Source organism: Heterodontus francisci, chromosome 26, assembly GCF_036365525.1.
Source record: "Heterodontus francisci isolate sHetFra1 chromosome 26, sHetFra1.hap1, whole genome shotgun sequence".
Taxonomy (NCBI): Eukaryota; Metazoa; Chordata; class Chondrichthyes; order Heterodontiformes; family Heterodontidae; genus Heterodontus; species Heterodontus francisci.
Window position 1 is genome coordinate 19,230,762 of NC_090396.1, and position 22,072 is coordinate 19,252,833.

A 22,072-nucleotide genomic window follows, 5' to 3' on the forward strand; every position below is an offset into this window, starting at 1 on the left:
ATTGTAGTCGACCACAATCTGTAACCTCATGGCCCGGCATATCCCCCACTCTACCATTACAATCAAGCCGGGGACCAACCCTGGTTCATTGAAAAGTGCAGGAGGGCATGCTAGGAGCAGCACCAGGCATATCTAAAAATGAGGGGTCAGCCTGGTGAAGCTACACACAGGACTACTTGCATGCCAAACAGTGGAAGCAGCATGTGATAGACAGGGCTAAGCAATCCCACAACCAAGAGATCAGATCTAATCTCTACAGTTTTGCCACATCCAGTCGTGAATGGTGGTGGACAATTCAACAACTGACAGGAGAAGGAGGCTGCACAAATAGCCCCATCCTCAATGATGGGGGAGCCCAGCACATCACTGCAAAAGATAAGGCTGAAGCATTTGCAACAATCTTCAACCAGAAGTGCCGAGTGGATGATCCACCTCAGCCTCCTCCTGAGGTCCTCAGCATCACAGATGCCAGTCTTCAACTAACCCGATTCACTCCATGTGATATCAAGAAACGGCTGAAGGCAGTGGATACTGCAAAGTCTATGGGCCCTGACAACATTCCGGCAATAGTACTGAAAACTGTGCTCCAGAACTAACCGTGCCCCTAGCCAAGCTGTTCCACTACAGTGACAACACTGGCATCTACTCGGCAATGTGAAAAATTGCCCAGGTATGTCTTGTGCTCAAAAGGCAGGACAAATCCAACCCGGCCAATTGCCGCCCTATCAGCCTACTCCCGATCATCAGCAAAGTGATGGAAGGTGTCATCAACAGTGCTATCAAGCGGCACTTGCTCAGCAATAACCTGCTTATTGACGCTCAGTTTGGGTTCCGCCAGGGTCACTCAGCTCCTGACCTCATTACAGCTTTGGTCCAAACATGGACAAAAGAGCTGAACTCCGGAGGTGAGATGAGAATGACGGCCCTTGACATCAAGGCAGCATTTGACCGAATATGGCATCAAGGAGCCTGAGCAAAGCTGGAGTCAATGGGAATCTGGAAAAACTCTCTGCTGTTGGAGTCATACCTGGCACAAAGGAAGATGGTTGTGGTTGTTGGAGGTCAATCATCTTAGTCCCAGGACACTACTGCAGGAGTTCTTCAAGGTAGAATCCTAGGCGCAACCATCTTCAGCTGCTTCATCAATAACCTTCCCTCCATCATAAGGTCATAAGTGGGGATGTTCGCTGATGATTGCACAGTGTTCAGCACCATTTGCGACTCCTGAGATACTGAAGCAACCTATGTCATTATGCAGCAAAACCTGGACAGCATTCAGGCTTGGGCCGATAAGTGGCTAGTGACAGTCACGCCACATAAGTGCCAGGCAATGACTATCTCAAACAAGAGAGAATCTAACCATCTCTCCTTGAGGTTCAATGGCATTACCATCGCTGAATCCCCCACTATCAACATTGTGGAGGTCACCATTGACCAGAAACTGAACTGGACCAGCCACATAAATGCTGTGGCTACAAGAGCAGGTCAGAGGCTCGGAATTCTGCGGTGAGTAACTCACCTCCTGACTCCCCAGTGCCTGTCCACCCATCTACAAGGCAAAAGTCAGGAGTGTGATGGAATACTCTCCACTTGCCTGGATGGGCGCAACTCCAACAACACTCAAGAAACTCAGCACCATTCAGGACAAAGCAGCCCGCTTGATTGGCACCTCATCCACCACCTTAAACAGTCACTTGCTTCACCACCGATGCACAGTGGCAGCACAAGATGCACTGTAGCAACTCACCAAGGCTCCTTTGACAGCACCTTCCAAACCCGCGACCTCTACCACCTAGAAGGACAAGGGCAGCAGATGCTTGGGAACACCACCACCTGCAAGTTCCCCTCCAAACCACACACCATCCTAACTTGGAACTATTATCACCGTTCCTTCACTGTCACTGGGTCAAAATCCTGGAACTCCCTTCGTAACAGCACAGTTGGTGTACCTACACCCCATGGACTGCAGCAGTTCAAGAAGACAGCTCACCACCACCTTCTCCAGGGCAATTAGGGATGGGCAATAAATGCTGGCATAGCCAGTGACTCCCACATCCACTGAACGAATTTTTAAAAAAGTATAACGGTATTGTCTCTCTCCTTTGTAATAGTGTAACAGTGCTGGGTGGACACCATCTTTTTGTGATGTGGTGATGTTACTTGTGCATTTGTGCAGATTATTTCCTGATTCTGCATCTCGCCCACTCTTTTTCATTTCCAGGCTGCAGATCTTCCAAGGGTGTCATTCGAAGCAGAGGAGGACTCCCTCTGGACACTATTATTCACCAATCCAGGTCTGTATTGCCTGGAACCAAAGTTTAAAAAGTGACCAATATATAACTACTTTGTTATCGCTTGGATATAGGGGAGGAATGTTACAGAGGAGTGAATTTCATTTAAAGCATGCTCTCTTTTTTATATATCTACCTGGCTGTTGGCTGCTCCAATGATGGGCAGTGTTGTGCGCTGATGGGCAATGTTGTAATGCAGCTTTATAATAAACAGCAGGGTCTATAACTTCCTTCAAGCCTGAGATCTGCTTCAGAGCTGTGGGGCCTCAGAAGCCATGGCTTGGCAGACAGTGAGGTTTCCCAAAGGTATCCACCAGGACTGTACCCCTGTGTTAGACAGTGACAGACCTGTCCCCACTCGTCCTGTAGCCTAGTGTTGTACAGTGACAGACTCTGTACCCACCAGTACTGTACATCAGTGTTATACGGTATAAGTACGACACACTGAAGTGCCTAGATAATAAGTTCAAAATTCTCTCTGCAGACGCAACTCGAGTTTGGAAGGACAAACTCCTATTTTAGAAAATGTACTACTGCTTTTTTTTCTTTCCCAGGTCCTCCAACAAAGTATGAAAAGTTCACAAACTTGCCATTATGTTTTGTTGATGTCCAAGAGGGGGCAGATGGTGACATAGTGGTAATGTCACTGGACTAGTAATCCAGAGGCCCAGGCTAAAGCCTGGGTTCGAGTCCCACCATGGTGAAATTTGAATTCAGTTAATAAAAAGAAATCTGGAATTAAAAAGCTAGCCTAATGGCGACCATGAAACCATTGTCCATTGTTGTAAAAACCCAGCTGGTTCACTATTGTCCTTTAGGGAAGGAAATCTGCCGTCCTTACCTGGTCTGGCCTACATGTGACTCCAGATCCACAGCAATGTGTTTGCCTCTTAAATGCCCTCTGAAATGGCCTAGCACACCACTCAGTTTCTCAAAGGCAAGTAGAGATGGGCAGTAAATGCTTGCCTTGCCAGCAATGCCCACATCCTTCGAACGAATTTAAAAAAAAGATAACAATGTGAACTAGGACTGTGCTTTTGGATTCCCACAGTTTGGGTGCACTGCACTGCTTTTGGTTTTACAGTAAGCACTAACATCATGTGTTAACTGAATCAAGGTTATGGATTCAAGCTCAGTCAGCTTTTTGCAAACTACGAGCCCACAGAATCCAAACAGCAAGTATGAAATCAAAGTGGAAATAGAATAGAGATGCCAGGGTCCCAGGTGGAATGAAACCCACTGCTTTCAGTTTGGACATGCCTACGCTAAAGGACTATGGAAGAGACTTGTTGGTGTTTTACAACTTGCCATCTGAGTTTTGAATGGAAATGTGATCGGCTGAAGCTTTTAATTGTTTATTGTCTTTCATATTTCAGACGGACATCTGAGAGACAATGAGTCAGAGTACGTCCACTGGCTAGTGTGAGTATTGGGTTTGGCAGCTAAACGTTACACTCTAAATCTAACAATATTTCATCCAACAACTGGAAATAACTCCCAGTTGCCCAGTAGCTCATTTGCAGAGAGAGGGCTTTGTATTGTACGTTTTCAGGGCTGCTAAAGCCTTTAAAAGAAATTGTGAATGTAGGCTATATGCGTCCCATGGTACCCCGACCTCATTGTATACAGCTGTTGTTGAATGCTATGGAGTTGCCTGCATAAGATGTTCACATACCGATTGGCAGCTGTAATCTCAGCTTTGATTTTTCCTTTTTCAATCTAATTTCTTCCTTTTGGGGCTTAATATAATTCACAATGCAGGAGGGATGTTTGTGTTACATCCATTCCCATTCACGTCATTACAACTGGCGCAGACATGATGGGTTGAATGTCCTCTTTCTGTGCCTGACTTTTCTATGGTTCTATTGCCCAACTATTCAATAAGCGTCTTTTTTGGAAAACAAAAATCACTGTTCTAGTCCACAGGCGACCTCCTCCCCAGTTTTGAAGGTGTTTGGTTCTAGGGCTGGCAGTAGGCATTTGAAGAGGAAGATGGGTTAGAGTTTTGGATGGGGGAAGACCCTCCATTAGAGCACAGGAATGTGTGATGGGGTGGGAAGGGTCCTGCACTCCATGTTGCCCTGCTCTTTACCAAACTGGTATACCCAGTGTACTTGGCCAGCAACTAATGTTCCCACTAATATTTTTTCATTGTGCGCGGCCTGTTTGTTGCACTACATGATCCCTTTTTAGATTGCTGCGCGACAAGCTTGAACACGTTAAAGGGAACGTTGGGTGTGCACGACCTGTTTGTTTCACTGCACGGTATTTTGTGGGTTGTTGCACAACTGCGTATCCATGCAGCTTAGAGGGAATATTACCAGCACCTTCTATTTCATTTTCAAACCTCTTTTAATTTCATACCCAATGACAGGCTTTCCATTTCTCCCATTTTTCTTTGGCTCTTACTTAGTATTCACAAGTCCTTCTGTTTCTTTACTTTTATTTGTGCAGTGCTATTACTTGTTACACCATTTCACTGTTTCCTTCCTACATGTTTACATTTTCTTCCTTGTCTAGCTGTGCACCTCTTAGTTTTCAGTTCTGATGAAGGGTCCACAGTGAAGTATTAACTTACCTGTTTTAGCCACAGATGTGTCTGATTTGCTATGTCTTTCCAACTTCTGCTGTTTTTATTTCAAATTTCCCCCCACTTCCAGTATTTTTTTTTTGTTACTGGAATTTGATCTACCACAGTTCTGTACCTAGTTCAGTTAACTTTTCTATCGGTTTCCAGTCACCACCTCAGTTTACCTGGCCTTCCTTCTCTTGCCCTCACCCAGTTTGGTTTTGTCTGAAAATTGCCATTCAGGTATCTGAATCACAGCTTATTAATATAATTAGAAACAATAGAGGACCTGACATTGATCCCTGGGGTATTCCACTTGGTATTCCCTCTACCCCGATATCACTCACTAAGGAACACCCACTGACACTATCATTCAGATTTTTTTATCCATTCCCAGGCTTTTCCTTAAATCTCCACCACTTCAAATGTAAATCGCATTTTTTTATGTGGAACTTGGTTGAAGGTTTTTAAGCATCTTGTTTCACAAGGGAATCACTGTATTGTATAAATGGTGATTATGGCAAATCAATCAAACTGGACTCCAGTTTATTTTATTATTTTCTTGCTGTACAGTGGTAATATTCCTGGAAATGCTGTATCAGAAGGAGAGGACATCTGCCACTATTTCCCTCCTTTCCCTGCTAAAGGCACAGGATACCACCGATACATCTTCATCCTTTTTAAACAAGATAAAGTAATCGATTTCAAGGAAGATGCCAGACCATCGCCCTGGTAAGAAGAAACCATAAACACTTTCTAATAGAACGTAACGTGCCTCATAGTCCAAGAGGCTTGACTTGAGACAGTATAGTGCATTGACCATTAATTCCGCCCTTTCTCTGATGTTTGGGGTGAGATGGACAGTGATGGTTATTGCACTAAAATTGCTAAATCTGCTACTGCTATCTCTTTTTGTTTCTTTCTAAAAGCTTGTCTGATGAGTTGACAACCTTAGCTTAGTGAAACTTTCTGTATTTATTCCTTTGGTTGCATTGCATAATACTGAACTAAGATTTGTCTTGTGTACAAGCAGGTTTAGTAGATACTTGTCTGTGTGTCCATCTGTCTGTGTGTGTCCATCTGTCTGTGTGCGTGCACCAGCCTGCCTGCCTGCGTCTGTCTGCTTGTATTTGTGTGTGGGCACCCACCTGTGTGCGATTTCTTGCCTTTCTGCCTATGTGCGTGCCTGTGTGTGTGTGTTAGCCAATTAATGTGGTTTATCTGTAACTGGGTGTGGTCGATATCTGTTATATGCTTGTGCGTTTGTGAATGCAATGGATGACTGGTGTGTGCATACCTGAGTGAGCTCGTATCACTGGTATTTGTATATTTTAATTGTTTCATCATGTGTACTTCTTTACAGCCACAGCCTGAAGATGCGAACCTTCAAAACCTTTGAGTTCTACAAGAAGCATCAGGATCTTATGACTCCAGCCGGGCTGGCTTTCTTTCAGTGTCGGTGGGATGAGTCGGTCACACACACCTTCCACAATCTTCTTGGTAAGCCCTACATGCACTCCCCACATGAACAGCTCGTTACAATGAGTGAGTGACCTCTGCAGACATCTGCTGTGGGTGTAGTACTGAACGCTAAGTGTGGATTTACAAGAATGTTGTCAGGGCTCCAAAGTTGTAGCTACGAGGAAAGATTGGATAGGCCAGGGTTGTTTTCCTTAGAACAGAGGAGGCTGTGGGGTGACTTAATAGAGGTGTACAAAATTATGAGGGGCCTAGATAGAGTAGACAAGAAGGACCTGTTTCCCCTAGCGGAGAGGTCAATTACCAGGGGGCACAGATTTAAGGTGATTGGTAGAAGGATTAGAGGGGACATGAGGAAAAACATTTTCACCCAGAGGGGATGGTTGTCTGGAATTCATTGCCAGGAACAGTGGTGGAGGGAGAAACCCTCAATTCTTTTAAAAGTACCTGGACACGCACCTGAGGTGCTGTAACCTGCAAGGCTACGGACCAGGTGCTGGAAGGTGGGATTAGATTAAGGGGCTAGTTTTTTTTGGCCGGCACAGACACGATGTGCCGTAATTTTTCTGTGGTTCTATGGATGAGACTTTTTTTTAATCTTGCTGAGTATTTACCCTTTTGGGGTGGGTGTTCAGTTTTCCAGAATAATGTGGGTCCTATCTGGGATCTGTGGCTATATGGATCATAAGCCATTCATGCAGTCCACTTTAGAACATCTGCTGCTTACCAGCTGCCGGGAAAAATCCATCCAGACTCACCATACCTTTGATCTCTCTGTACCCTGTGCTTACCTTCTGCTTGGTGCATTCCTGTCTGATGCAGCTCAGATTGAGAACTAACCGGAGTGGGGTGATTCAACCTGTGTCTTGCTGACTCATGGTGCTGAGTATTGAGGCTCCAACACACAGTGGAGTTTGGTGTTGGTTTGGACGCTAACCCCTTTGGAGAATGACCAGGGCAAATGATTTGGTGCAGATCAACTTCCCAGAATGAATCCCGGTCAGTTTTGACACTCACTGTGTATAGTGCAGTTTGCAGAAATAGCTGGAGGTGGTGGAAATGCTCGTTGCTCACTTTCCACAGCATATCTCTAGCACCAAGCATGACATATAAACAACTAGGGTGTTACAGTAAAGCTGCAGTTGCGTTATGCCTGCTGGGGTCCATGTGTGGGATATGTTTTGTCATACAAGGTTCGCTGTGGTAGTCCCTTCACAGGGTGCATTTATATTGTGTTTTTTTAGGAGGAATAATGAGCAAGAGCTAAGGCTGTGATACCTTTGTCATGGTATCTGTCTGGACATTAGGACAGAATTGGAGAGTTGAGCAAGATGGCATTGAAGCAAGAAAGGAATGGGAATGGAGATCAGTCGTACTGGATGTTGTGTAGTGAGGAGGAAATCAAGTGGAGAATGGGGGGGATGGAAGAGTGTGAGGGGCGAAAGGAATTGTCTGAGAGAAAACAATGAGTTCAGTTAAATGGAGACCTGAGACTGGACCTGTAGCTGTGTACCTGATGTCTGAGAAAATGAAAGGAATGGGACTTTCATTGCCAGATGAAGGGACAGAAGAGATCAAACTGATGTGATTTAGCCATAAGAGAAAAAACACTAATCTCCTTGTGTTCTCTGATAGATATGAAGGAGCCAGTATTTGAATTTGACTTCCCTCCAGTTTATCATCCGCCTCAGAAGAAATACCCACATGGTCAGCCGCTTCGATACCTGGATCGGTACAGGGACAGCCACGAGCCTACCTATGGCATCTACTGATCCAGCAACAGCTTTTCGTGAAGGTCCCAGGCCTTGGCAGCTGGAGCGGAGGCCTACCGTCCAAGGTTGTTCTCAATGGCTCCCTCTGTCAGTTCAGCAACAATCCTGTAAACAATTTCATGTGACCATTTGTCAGAAAAATACATGTATTGATGGAGCAGAAATAAATATTTTTCTAATATGTTGGTGTACCTGGAAAAAATTGAGAATAAGGCAAGCAATTTTTTTCTATCAGAGCTACAATCTCAAACTGAAAGCTGCTGGCCCTGAGTTACTGACCCAGATAGTTGTACAAAATAAAAGAGAGCTTCTAAGAGGGATTACATGACAACTGTGACTACATTTCAAAAGTACTTCATTGTCTGAAAAGTGCTTTGGGACATCCTGAGGTCATGAAAGACACTACATAAATGCAAGTTCTTTCTTGCATAACAGGGAATTACTGTACATTTCTTAAAGATTATCACTGAGGTGTGTCCGAGCTTATTGGTTTTGGGGGCTACTTTGATGTGAGCCATGGACCCTCCAAAATGACATTTAGGGGATCAAATTGGCAGCTGATTTTTCACTGTGACCAATCACCTTTCCACTGAAGTTCACAGACTGATAGCTCAAACCTTTTGGAGACTCATTTCCTAGTCTCACTGTTGCTTTTATTGGGTTTGAAATTAGAAATCTTGGCAATGTTTTCCAAGTCAATGGAAAATAAAATCTGGTGCGATGAAAAATCTGCTGCCAATTAGTTACAGGTATGTTTTGTGCTGCTGACAAAAACCAATTTCACCCCTTAAAGTTCAAATCCAATTTCTGCATGTGCAGTATACTCCGTTTGAAGTTGGGTTTTGTGCTGAATGATCTGAATTATCCACCAATTTGAATTGAACAATATAAGTAACAGTTAAGTGAGAATTCTAATGCCAAAAGAAACACTTGATTTGTCAGATGCATTGAGTTGTGCAGCTTTGAATTACGAGGGGTCAACTATCGAGTAGCAGTTGATCCGAAGTTGGCATTCTGATTTAGGGTTTGTCTGTTGAGGCAGCAGTACTAAGAACAGTCCTTTCCAACTCTCCAGACTCAAGAAAGAGCAAGAGTCCAGACTGCTGTGTTGCCTACCTGGTGCCAGGGTTCAGGACATCTGCTCAGCGGCAGGAGGGGGGATGGGGGGAGGACCCAGACTTTGTGGTCCATGTAGGTACCAATGACATAGGCAGGGCAAGGAAAGAGGTTCTACATAGTCATTAAGAGGAACCAGGCGCCATATTAAGAAACAGACCCTCAAAGGTAATAATCTTTGGATTATTACCTGAGCCACGTGCAAATTGGCATAGGGATAGGGCAAATAAGATTAGAGAAATTAATGTGTGGCTGAAAGACTGGTGTGGTAGAAACGGTTCTGGTATGTGGGGCACTCGCACCACTACTGGGGAAAGTGGTGGTTGTACCTTTGGGACAGTTTACACCTGAACCATGCTGGTACCAGTGTTCTAGTGAGCTGCATAACTAGAAGTAGAGAGGGTTTTAAACTGAATAGTGGGGGCAAAGGATCAAATTTGGGAATATATGGTAAATCAAGGAGTAGAGACAAAGCAAGAGAGAAAGGTATATTAATATGGGAAATTATAGACTGTGACAGGAAGGGACAGAGCATACAAATCTAAGAGTAAATCAACAGATAAGGCTAGAGGTTACAAAAATAATAAAAGGACAAAACTAAAGGCTCTGTATCTGAATGCACATAGCATTCGAAACAAAACACATGAACTGAGAGCGCAAATAGAAATAAATAAGTACGATCTGATAGCCATTACAGGGATATGGCTGCAGGACGACATAGATTGGGACCTGAATATTGAAGGGGAATTGGCATTTAGGAAGGACAGGAAGCTTGGAAAAGGTGAAGGGGTAGCTCTGTTAATTAATGATGGTATTAGCGCAATAGAGAGGGATGACCTACGTTCAGGAGACCAGGATGTAGAAGCGGTTTGGGTAGAGATGAGAAATCATAAAGGCAAAAAGTCACTTGTGGGAGTGGTGTACAGGCCACCTAACATTAACCACACTGTAGGAAGCGGTATAAAGGAAGAAATAATGGCAGCTTGTCAGAAAGGTACAGCTATAATCATGGGGGATTTTAACCTACATACAGACTGGAAAAATCAGATGGGCAGAGGTACCCTAGATGAGGAGTACATAGAATGTTTTCAGGATAATTTCTTGGAACAGTACATTCTGGAGTCAGAGAGCAGGCTATATTAGACCTAGTCTTGTGCAACGAGATGGGATTAATTAATGACCTCATAGTTAAGGCACTCCTAGGTAGCAGCGATCATAATATTGAATTTTACATGCAATTTGAGGGGGAGAAGAGTGGGTCTGAGACTAGTCATAGAGTGATACAGCACTGAAACAGGCCCTTCGGCCCACCGAGTCTGTGCCAACCATCAACCACCCATTTATACTAATCCTACATTAATCCCATATTCCCTACCATGTACCCACCTTCCCTCAATTCTCCTACCACCTACCTACACTAGGGGCAATTTACAATGGCCAATTTACCTATCAACCTGCAAGTCTTTGGCTGTGGGAGGAAACCGGAGCACCCGGTGGAAACCCACGCGGTCACAGAGAGAACTTGCAATTTCCACGCAGGCAGTACCCAGAACTGAACCCAGGTTGCTGGAGCTGTGAGGCTGCAGTGCTAATCACTGTGCCACTGTGCTGCCCTAGTATTTTAAACTTAAATAAGGGCAATTCGGAGGGCACGAAAGCAGAGCTAGTAAAAATGAATGGCAAATTAGGTTAAGGGATAGGTCAATGGAGATGCAGTGGCAGACATTTGAGGGGATATTTCAGAATACACAGAATAGATACATTTCAACGGGAGGCAGCCAGAAAGCAGGAAACTACAGGCCAGTTAGCTTAACATCTGTATTAGGGAAAATGTTAGAAGCAATTATTAAAGAAGTTATAACAGAACAATTCAAGGTAATCAGGCAGTCAACATGGTGTTGTGAAAGGGAAATCATGTTTAACCAATTTATTGGAGTTCTTTGAGGGAGTTACATGTGCTGTGGATAAAGGGGAACCGGTGGATGTATTGTACTTAGATTTTCAGAAGGCATTTGATAAGGTGCCACATCAAAGGTTATTGCAGAAAATAAAAGCTCACGGTGTAGGGGGTAACATATTGGCATGAATAGAAGATTGGCTAGCTAACAGGGAACAGGCATAAATGGGTCATTTTCTGGTTGGCAAGATCTAACGAGTGGTGTGCCACAGGGATTAGTGATGGGGCCTCAACGTTTTACAATTTATTATAAATGACTTGGATGAGGGGACCAAAGGTATGGTTGCTAAGTTTGCTGATGACACAAAGATAGGTAGGAAAGTAACTTGTGAAGAGGACATAAGGGGGCTACAAAGGGATATAGAGAGGTTAAATGAGTGGGCAAAGACCTGGCAAATGGAGTATAATGTGGGAAAGTGTGAAGTTGTCCATTTTGGCAGGAAGAACAAAAAAGCATTTTTATCAAAATAGTGAGAGATTTCAGAGCTCTGAGATGCAGAGGGATCTGTGTTTCCTAGTGCATGAATCGCAAAAGGTTAGTATGCAGGTACAGCACGTAATTAGGAAAGTTAATAGAATGTTTTTATCGTGAGGGAAATTGAATATAAAAATAGGGAGGTTATACTACAGTTATACAGGGCCTTGGTGAGACCACATCTAGACTGGTCTCCTTATTTAAGGCAGGATGTAAATGTGCTGGAAGCAGTACAGTAAAGGTTTACGAGACTAATACCTGGAATGGGTGGGTTGTCTTACGAGGAAAGATTGGACAGGCTAGGCTTGTGTCCGCTGGAATTTAGAAGAGTAAGAGGCGACGATTGAAACATATAAGATCTTGAGGGGTCTTGACAGGGTGGATGTGGAAAGGATGTTTCCCCTTGTGGGAGAATCTAGAACTAGGGGTCACTGTTTAAAAATAAGGGGTCGCCCATTTAAGACAGATGAGAAATTTTTTCTCGCAGAGGGTCATGAGTCTTTGTAATTCTCTTCCTCAAAAGGTGGTGGAAGCAGAGTCTTTGAATATTTTTAAGGCAGAGGTAGATAGATTCTTGATAAGGGGGTGGAAGGTTATCGGAGGGTAGGTGGAAATGTGCAGTAATCGGTTCAGCCATGAATGTATTGAATGGTGGAGTGGGCTCGAAGGCTTGAGTGGCCTACTCCTGCTTCTAATTCGTATGTTCGTATGAAATTCAAACTGGACAAATCAGAAAATAAGAAATGTAAGGACAAATGTAGCTAGGCTGGATTGTGAAGAGCCATTGTGATGGCTGACTGACCATCGTTTGTACTTCTTATGAAGGGAAATATCTTTATCTTGGTCCCCCTTACTTCTGCATTGTATGCTTTCGAACTGCTGTCTGCCCTCCGTTTGCAAATGTTTTGGGGCATTGTGAAGTTCATTTAAATGAATTAGAATGGTGTGCTGGTGCACAATGCATATTAGTGTTGCTGTTACATTTTTGGGGGTTTTTACTTGACGTATTTGTGGGTTCAGTGTCTCAGAACAGACTCATGACAAACTCCCAATGAAATAGAAAGTGCATTTATCTGCCCAATATCCAGTAAGTGCAGGGGTCAAAGGAAACTTCTGTTACTCTGTTTTCACTGGCTGGTTATACCACATGCTTTCACTAGATCGTCCTCAACTTTCGAAGGCAGTGAAATGGTGCATGGCAACACCATCACCTCCAAGTTCCCCTCCAAGTCATCAATCATCCTGAACGGGACAGGTATTGACCATTCATTCATTCTCGCTGGATCAAAATCCTGGCACTCACTACCTAACAGCACTAGTAGCGACCGCCACATAAACTACAATAGTTCAAGAAGATGCCTCACTACCATCCTCTCAAAGACAATAAGGGATAGTCAACAAATGCCAGCCTTGCCAGTGATGCCCACATCCTGAGAATAAGTTTTTTTAAATGAATGTTTTATTATACATTGGTTTAGGCTATAAACTACACAACAAATGTGATAGCCAACTGTAAAACTACAGTACCAATAACACATTGTACCAGGAATGGATCAGTAACCCAAAGGCCTGGAATAATGAAACAGAGAAAGAGTTCAAATCGTGTCATGGTAACTTGGGAATTTAAATTCAGTTAATTAAATAAATCTGGAATTAAAAAGCAAATATCAGTAATGGTGACCATGTAACTATCGGGTCATCATAAAAAAACCTATTTGGTTCACGAATGTTCTTTAAGGAAGTAAACTAGCCATCCTTACCTGGTCTGGCCTATATGTGATTCCAGACTCTTGGTTGACTCTTAACTGCCCTCTGAAGTGGCTAGTAAGCCACTCAGTTATATCAAACTGCCATGACAAAGTATAAAAAGAATAAAACTGGATGAACAACCTGGCATTGACCTAAGCATCAGATTTTGATATGACAAAGGCACACCCAACCCAGTTACCCTACAAAGTTCTCCTCAGTAACATCTGGGGACTTGTGCAAAAATTGGAAGAGCTGTCCACAGACGAGTCAAGCAACAGCCTGACAATATCATACGCTCAGAATCATGTCTTTCAGCCAATGCCCCAGACTCCTCCATACCATCTCTCGGTATGTCTTGTCCCATTAGCATGACAGACCCACCACAGGTGGCAGTAGTGTACAGTTAGGAGGGAGTGGCTTTGGGAGTCCTCACCATTGACTCCGGACACCAGGAAGTCTCATAGCATCGGGTCAAACATGGGCAAGGAAACCTCCTGCTGATTACCAGTTCCTGCACTCCCTCAGCTGATGAATCAGTACTCCTCAACAACAACAACAACGTGGGCTTATATAGCTCCTTTAACATAATGAAATGTCCCAAGCTGTTTCACAGGAGCATTATAAAGCAAACTTTGATGCCAAACCACATAAGACGATATTAGGGCAGATGGCTAAAAGCCCGGTGTCATGCCCACAGAGGGAACAGTGATGAAATATGAAATGAACTGAGGAATTATGAAATAAAAGTAAACTGTTGAACTAAGCTATAGGAAATTAGACACTTTGCTACCCAGCAACATGGCGGGAGAGGTCAGGTGATCCCTTCCAGTACTGCCAATCGACATGTTTGTCTGTTGAAGACAGGACTGCTCAAGACAGTAACATCTGGAATTGCCTTGAGACATTAGCAGGGAATAGGCTGTTTTATACATTAATGACTCCTTTCATCAAAGATTGGGCTAGCAAGGGTTTTGCAGACAGACTGACTCCGAAGCCAAGGTCAAGATAATAGGTATGAAATAACACCTATTTATCAAGATGGACCACATTCAGATGCCACTATGTAACAATGGTCCCCACATCCTGGTACATTGTATGAATCCCCCAGGGGAGAGTCACCTGACTGAAATCCAAAACCTGTTAAGCTTTTACCTTAAAAGAAATAACTTCTCAGAGAGGGAGACAGAAAGCCATTCCAACCAGAGAAGCTGAGAGATTGATCCAGCTAAGCCAGGAGCCCTGCCAGCACCATCTTTAAACTACTGAGGCAGAGAGATTGCAAGGTGACCTTGAAAACTCTCCACCTGAAATTCAACCAGAACTTCCACCACCAACTTTGGACTGAGTTTTAACCAAAGAAGTCTGCAACACTTCGTCAATTCCAAGATGAGGAACATTCAGGCCTGCAACGCTGTTAAAAATTCCTCCTGGAAAACCAAGAAGATTTCAAAGTGAACTCTCTTTGCAACAACTGGACTCTAATTGCATGCTACCATCTACTCTCTAACTTTTCTTGTGTGTGTGCATATGTGTGAATGGGTGAGGTTGTGACCATTTTCAGGTATTGTTTAATGAATAGTTATCTTTTTAAACCTATGAGAAAACCTGTCATCTGGCTGTTTATTTGACCGTTAAACACACAGGGACTAAAAACACTTTTTAAAAAACACTATCTGCAGTCAGTTGAGAGGTGAGAAGTTGAGCTACTCATGCCATTTCCCATCTGTCCGTAACATTGGTCAAAAGAAGTAGGTTTTAAGGAATGTCTTAAAGGATGAAAGAGTGGTAGAGAGGTGGAACGGTTTAGGGACAGAATTCCAGAGCTTAGGGCCAATGTTTCCTCTGAGCTGCGTGACTGTGCAGCAACCTGGAAGTTCCCGCGCAGGCCAAGCACAAGCCAGCTCCTTTAAGTTGCTACACAAAAAAATTTAAAGGGCCCGTGCCCTTAAATGAATCAGCTCTGCAAAACAAAAGATTAGAGGGAATGTTACTTAGGGTCTAGAAAGCTAAAGACACTATTACCAATGGTGGATATTTTAAAATCAGGGATGCTGACGAGGCCAGAATTAGATGAGCATTGATATCTTGAAGGGTTGTGGGGTTGGAAGAGATTACAGAGATAGGAAGGGGCGAGGCCATGGAGGAATTTGTAAGCAAGGATTATTATTTTCTAAAATCAAGGCATTGCTTGACTGGAAGCCAGTGTAGGTCAGTGAGCACAGGATGACGACGAGACATGGTGTGAGTAAGGACTTGGGCAGCAGAGCTTTGGATAACCTCAAGTTTATGGAAGGTAATATGTGGGAAGCCAGCATATTGGAATAGTCAAGTCTAGATGCAACAAAGGCATGAATAAGGGTTTCAGTAGCATATGAGCTGAGGTAGGGATGGAGTCAGGTGATATTACAGAGGTCGAATTCGACAGTCTTAGTATAGATATGTGGTCAGAAACTCATCTCTGTGTCAAATATGACACCCAGGTTGCAAACTGTGTGGTTCAGCCTCAGACAATTGCCAGGGAGAGGGATGGATTCGATAGCTAGGGAACAGAGTTTGTAGTGGGAACCAATGACAATGGCTTCGGTCCTCCCAATATTTAACTGGAGGTAATTTCTGCTCATCAAGTACTGGATGTCAGACAAGCAATCTGATAATTTAGCAACACTGGAACATGTTGAACACCAGTTGGAAGTAGTACTGAGGGCAGCAAGGGCACAGAATATATTCTGGGTGGGCGATGTTACAACCAGGGGAAAAGGTGCCTCAGGTTCCCTTTCAGCCTTCACCTGGTCTTACTGTAACAGGATTTAATTTTTTTAAACACACTTTTAAAAGCTCCCCCTCGGTGAATCCTTGTTCACCGCTTTCCAATTATAAGGCAAAGAAATGAGCACAAACAGGCTTTCTTAGGTTTAAAGAAGAAAAGTGAAATTTATTAAAACTTAAACTCTAATTTGGTTAATGCCTACAGATACACGCCTCGCCCCACGCCAGCATGCACACGCGATATGCACACGCAAATAGAGACAGAAAAGAGCAGAAGAAAAATAAAGTGGAGAGGTTTGAGGCAATCTCTGAAGAGTTTCTTGTTACTGTGCTTCAAGCTCACTGTAGAGTCCTTTTGTAGGTAATTCTTGCTTTTTGTTGGGGCCCAGTATTCTTCTTAAACCTTGTTCACTGTAGGAGACTTTTTTCTCTTGGGATTCATGTGTCTTCAGTGGATTCCAAAGTTGGTGAGAAAGAGATGAGAGCAGACAGGAGAGAGATGTTCTCAAGCCAGGAACTTTCTCAGTTCAAATTCTCTGTGGCAAGTTCAAATTCAAAAAACTCAGGTGACCCAGCAGGTTAGTCATGTGACTAGCTGGAGTGACCACGTCCGTTTGTGTATTTGGCCATCTTAGCAGCCAACCTGGAATGCTAGCTCCTCCACCTTCAACGTCTGGTAATCAAAAGTCCATTGTGGATTGAATGTGTCAGGGAATGGTCTTTTGTCCCCTTTAAGCACTGTCTGTAAATATTTTATTTTTATTTAGAGATGCAGCACTGAAACAGGCCCTTCGGCCCACCGAGTCTGTGCCGACCAACAACCACCCATTTATACTAACCCTACGGTAATCCCATATTCCCTACCACCTACCTACACCAGGGGCAATTTACAACAGCCAATTTACCTATCACCTGCAAGTCTTTGGCTGTGGGAGGAAACCGGAGCACCCGGAGGAAACCCACGCAGTCACAGGGAGAACTTGCAAACTCCACACAGGCAGTACCCAGAACTGAACCCGGGTCCCTGGAGCTGTAAGGCTGTGGTGCTAACCACTGCGCCACTGTGCTGCCCATATGCAAATGTCTTTCCAGTCAAGGGTTTGGTGTTCTTTTTAAAGCAAGTTCTTTCTTTACTCCAGTAACAGTTTAAAATCAGTGTTCTTGTGGCGAAATGAATATGCCTCATTCTTAGTAGGTGGGGCCCTGCATGACAGGGGGCTTCAATGTCCTTCGCCAACAGTGGCTTGGTAGCACCACTACTGACTGAGCTGGCCGAGTCCTGAAGCATCTAACAGCCAGACTGGGCCTATGGCAGGTGATAGAACCACCAAGAGGGAAAAACCTACTTAACCTCGTCCTCACTAATCTACCTGTCGCAGGTGCATCGGTCGGGCCAGTATTGGTAGGAGTAACCTCTGCACAGTTCTTGTGGAGACAAAGTCCCGTATTCATACCAAGGACACTCTTGGTCGTGTTGTGTTACACTTCCACTGTTTTAAATGGGATAGATTCAGAACAGATCTAGCAATTCAAAACTGGACATCATGAGATGCTGTGGGCATAGAAGCAGCACAATTGTATTCCACCACAATCTGTAATATAAAGGCCTGGCATAACCCTCACTCTACAATTACTGTCAAGCCAGGGGACCAACCCTGGTTCAATGAGGAATATAGAACAGCATACCAAGAGCAACACCAAGAACACCTAAGATGAGGTGCCAACCTGGTGAAGCTACAACACAGGACCACATCCATGCCAAACAGTGGAAGCAGCATGGCATAGACAGAGCTAAGCAATTCCACAACCAACAGATCAGATCAAAGCTCTGCAGTCCTGCCACATCTGGTCGTGAATGGCGGTGGACAATTAAACAACAAACAGGAGGAGGCTCCATGTCTATCCCCATTGTCAATGATGGCAGAGGTCAGCGCATCAGTGCAAAAGACAATGGTAAAGCTTTTGCAACCATCTTCAGCCAGGAGTGCTGAGTGGATGATCCATCTCAGCTCCTCCTGAGAAACCCACCATCACAGAAGCCAGTGTTCAGCCAATTTGATTTACTCCATGTGGTATCAAGAAAAGGCTGAGTGCAACGGATACAGCAAAAGCTCTGGGCCCCAACAACATCCTAGCTGCAGTGCTGAAGACTTGTGCTCCAGAACTAATTGCGCTTCTAGTGAAGCTGTTCCAGTACAGCTACATCACTGGCATCCATCCGCCAAGGCGGAATATTGCACAGCTATGTCCTGTCCACAGCTAGCAAGGTAAACTAAATTGGCCTATTACTTCCTGCTTTCAATCAGCATCAAAGTGATGGAAGGTGAGTTGATAGTGCTATCAAGTGGCACTTATTCATCAATATAATGTACACCAATGCTCAGCTTGTGTTCCGCCAGGACTATTTGGCTTCAGACCTCATTACAGCTTGGTACAAACATGGACAAAAGAGCTGAATTCCAGAGGTGAGGTGAGAGTGACTGCCCTTGACATCAAGGCAGCATTTGACTGAGTATGGCATCAAGGAGCCCTAGTAAAATCAAAGTCAATGGAAATCAGAGGGAAAACTCTCCACTGGCTGCAGTCATACCTGACACAAAGGAAGATAGTTGTGGTTGTTATGGTCAGTCATCTCAGCACCAGTACATTGTTGCAAGAGGTCCTCAGGGCAGTGTCCTAGGCCCAACATCTTCAGCTGCTTTATCAATGACCTTCCCTTCATCATAAAGTCAGAAGTGGGGATGTTTGCTGATGATTGCATCATGTTTATTTCCATTTGCAACTCCTCAGATTATTTAACTGTCCATGCCTGCATGCAGCAAGACCTGACAACATTCAGGCTTGGACTGATAAATGGCAAGTAATATTCACACCACACAAGTGCAACGCAATGACCATCTTCAACAAGAGAGAGTCTAACCACTTCGCTTTGACATTCAATGCTATTACCATTGCTAAATCCCCCATTATCAACATCTTCGGGATTACCATTACATATTGAGCTAAAAAGTTCTCCTGTATACAGTTTAAGAACTCCACTCCATCTAAGCCCTTAACATGATGACTATCCCAATTAATGTTGGGAAAGTTGAAATCACCTAATATAATTACCCTATTATTATTTTTACACACTTCTGCGAATTGCGCACATATTTGCTCCTCAATTTCCCACTGACTATCTGGGGGTCTATAATAAACACCTAGCAATGTGGCTGCCCCTGTTTTATTCCTAAACTCTACCCATAAAGCTTCATTTGATGCCCCCTCCAAGATATCATCTCTCCTTACTGCAGTAACTGACTCCTTAACTAATATTGGAATGCCCCCTCCTCTGTCTTGCCTGAAAATTCTATATCCTGGGATATTGAGATGTCAATCCTGCCCTTCCCTCAACCAGGTCTCCGTGATGGCTACTATATCACAATTCCACGTGTCAATCCTTGCCCTTAACTCATCCGTTTTACCTATAATACACCTGGCATTAAAGTAGAGGCCATCCATCCTGGTCTTACTCCCTTGAAACATACTTCCGCTGTATTCCCTCTGACTTGTTTGCTTTCCTGAACCTATTCTGCTAGGAGTCTCGTCCCCTCCCCCTGCCAAATTAGTTTAAACTCCTCCCAACAGCACTAGCAAACCTGCTAGCAAGGATGTTAGTCCCTCTCTGGTTCAGATGTAGACCGTCCCGCTTGTACAGGTCCCACCTTCCCCAGAAATGGTCCCAGTGATCCAGGAATCTAAAACCCTCCCTCCTGAACCAACTCTTAAGCCACGCATTCATCTGTGTTATTCTCCTATTTCCATACTCGCTAGCACATGGCACTGGGAGTAATCCAGAGATTACAACCTGAGAGGTCCTGCTTTTTAATCTACTGCCTAACTCCCTGAATTCTTGATGCAAGAACTCATCCCTCTTTCTACCTATGTCATTGGTACCAATATGCACCATGACCTCTGCCTTATCACCCTCCCCCTTCAGGATGCCCTGCAGCCATTCAGTGACATCCCAGACCCTGGCACCAGGGAGGCAACACACCATCCTGGAGTCATGTTGACAGCCACAGTAGTGCCGATCTGTCCCCCTGACTATAGAATCCCCTATTACTATTGCTCTTCCTCTCTTTTCCCTTTCCTGTGCAGACAGGCTGCTTGTGGTGCCAGAAGTTTGGCTCTGTCCGCACTCCCTGGAGGAACCAGCCTCATCAGCCTCCAAAATGGAATACCGATTTGCAAGCGGGACCCCAGGGGACTCCTGAACTACCTGCCTGCTTCTCTTGGACTGCCTGGTGGTCACCCATTCCCTTCCTTCCTCAAGTCCCTTCAGCTGCGGTGTGACCACCTCTCTATACGTGCTATCCACGATGCTCTCAGACTCACGGATGCTCCACAGTATTTCCAGCCACCGTTCCAGCTCTGAAACCTGAGCTTCCAGGAGCTATAGCTGGACACACTTCCTGCACACATGATGGTCCCTGGGACTGGAAATGTTCCCGGATTCCCACATGCAGCAAGAGGAGCAAACCACGGCTTTACACTCCTGCCATGACTAAACCCTTTAAATTTAAAACTTTAGAAGACTGTTATAATAAAAAAATAAATCAACTAAGTCTTGCTAAAACAATGACTTACAATTTGAAAAATACCCACCAGGGCTTGCTCACCAGTCAGCTGTGCTCTCCCTCACGCTCTTTGAGGACAGGTAGGAAATGAAAGGAGCTCCTCGCTCCCTCCTCACCGAACTCCCTCAGTCACAAAACTCCCACTTTAGCACTCTAATGCAGCCCCAAGTCAGCACTCCAGTGCAAACAAAGTCAGCACTATAAGATGGCCCACTTTTATACTGTCTGACTCTAGCCCCTGAAAACTGGTTTTAAGCCAGTTATCTAATTAACAAGGTGCAGCTACAAGCAGAGCCTGAGTGAACTCTGTTTAAAGCTGGTCTAAAACTCACCTTCTCCAACCCAAACAGCAACTGTGAAATTAATTTGCTAAATAAAAGAAAGACTAGTCCACAACCTGTGAATTAATAAAAGGAAACAGTAGTTAGAGGTGGTTTGAATAGTGATGGGGAGGGAAAGGAGAAGGGGGGGGGGGGATGGAGCAGTGATGGGGAGGGAGGGGACGGAGCTGTGATGGGGAGGGGGGGACGGAGCTGTGATGGGAAGGGGGAAATGGAGCTGTGATGGGGAGGGAGGGGGGCATGGAGCTGTGATGGGGAGGGAGGGGGGACGGAGCTGTGATGGGGAGGGGGGAAGGAGCTGTGATGGGGAGGGGGGAGGAGGAATCCAATGGCGGTCAGGAGTTGGGGGTGAGGTGTTGGGGTCAGGAGTTGGGGGTGAGGTGTTGGGGGTCAGGGGTGAGGAGTTGGGGGTCAGGAGTTGGGGGTGAGGTGTTGGGGGTCAGGAGTTGGGGGGTCAGGAGTTGGGGGGTCAGGAGTTGGGGGTGAGGTGTTGGGGGGTCAGGAGTTGGGGGTGAGGTGTTGGGGGTTAAGAGTTGGGGGTGAGGAGTTGGGGGTCAGGACTTGGGGGTGAGGTGTTAGGGGTTAAGAGTTGGGGGTGAGGTGTTAGGGGTTAAGAGTTGGGGGTGAGGAGTTGGGGGTGAGGTGTTAGGGGTTAAGAGTTGGGGGTGAGGTGTTAGGGGTTAAGAGTTGGGGGTCAGGAGTTGGGGGATCAGGAGTTGGGGGGTTCAGGAGTTTGGGGTTAAGAGTTGGGGGTGAGGTGTTGGGGGGTTCAGGTGTTGGGGGTGAGGTGTTGGGGGTGAGGAGTTGGGGGGTATCTGCTGTGTAATCACCTGCTGATAGGTAAAAGTAGCTGCAGGGTCAGGTGGAGTCTGACTCTCTCTGCAGCTGAGGCTCTGCAGTGGGAAGGACTCGCTATTGCGGCCTGGTGTTGTTGCAGG

At 44.9% G+C, this 22,072-nt stretch overlaps 1 protein-coding gene across 1 annotated transcript in view; it reads left to right on the forward strand.

Annotated features, from left to right (window-relative positions):
- Positions 1–8,292, forward strand: part of mrpl38 (mitochondrial ribosomal protein L38) — a 28,266-nt gene extending 19,974 nt beyond the window's left edge. The window contains exons 5-9 of the mRNA XM_068057893.1: positions 2,222–2,294; positions 3,668–3,713; positions 5,434–5,592; positions 6,224–6,360; positions 7,975–8,292. Of these exons, the coding sequence (XP_067913994.1) occupies positions 2,222–2,294; positions 3,668–3,713; positions 5,434–5,592; positions 6,224–6,360; positions 7,975–8,111 (552 nt within the window). The 3' untranslated portion in view covers positions 8,112–8,292. The remainder of the gene's footprint in view (positions 1–2,221; positions 2,295–3,667; positions 3,714–5,433; positions 5,593–6,223; positions 6,361–7,974) is intronic.
- Positions 8,293–22,072: the final 13,780 nt, after the last annotated feature.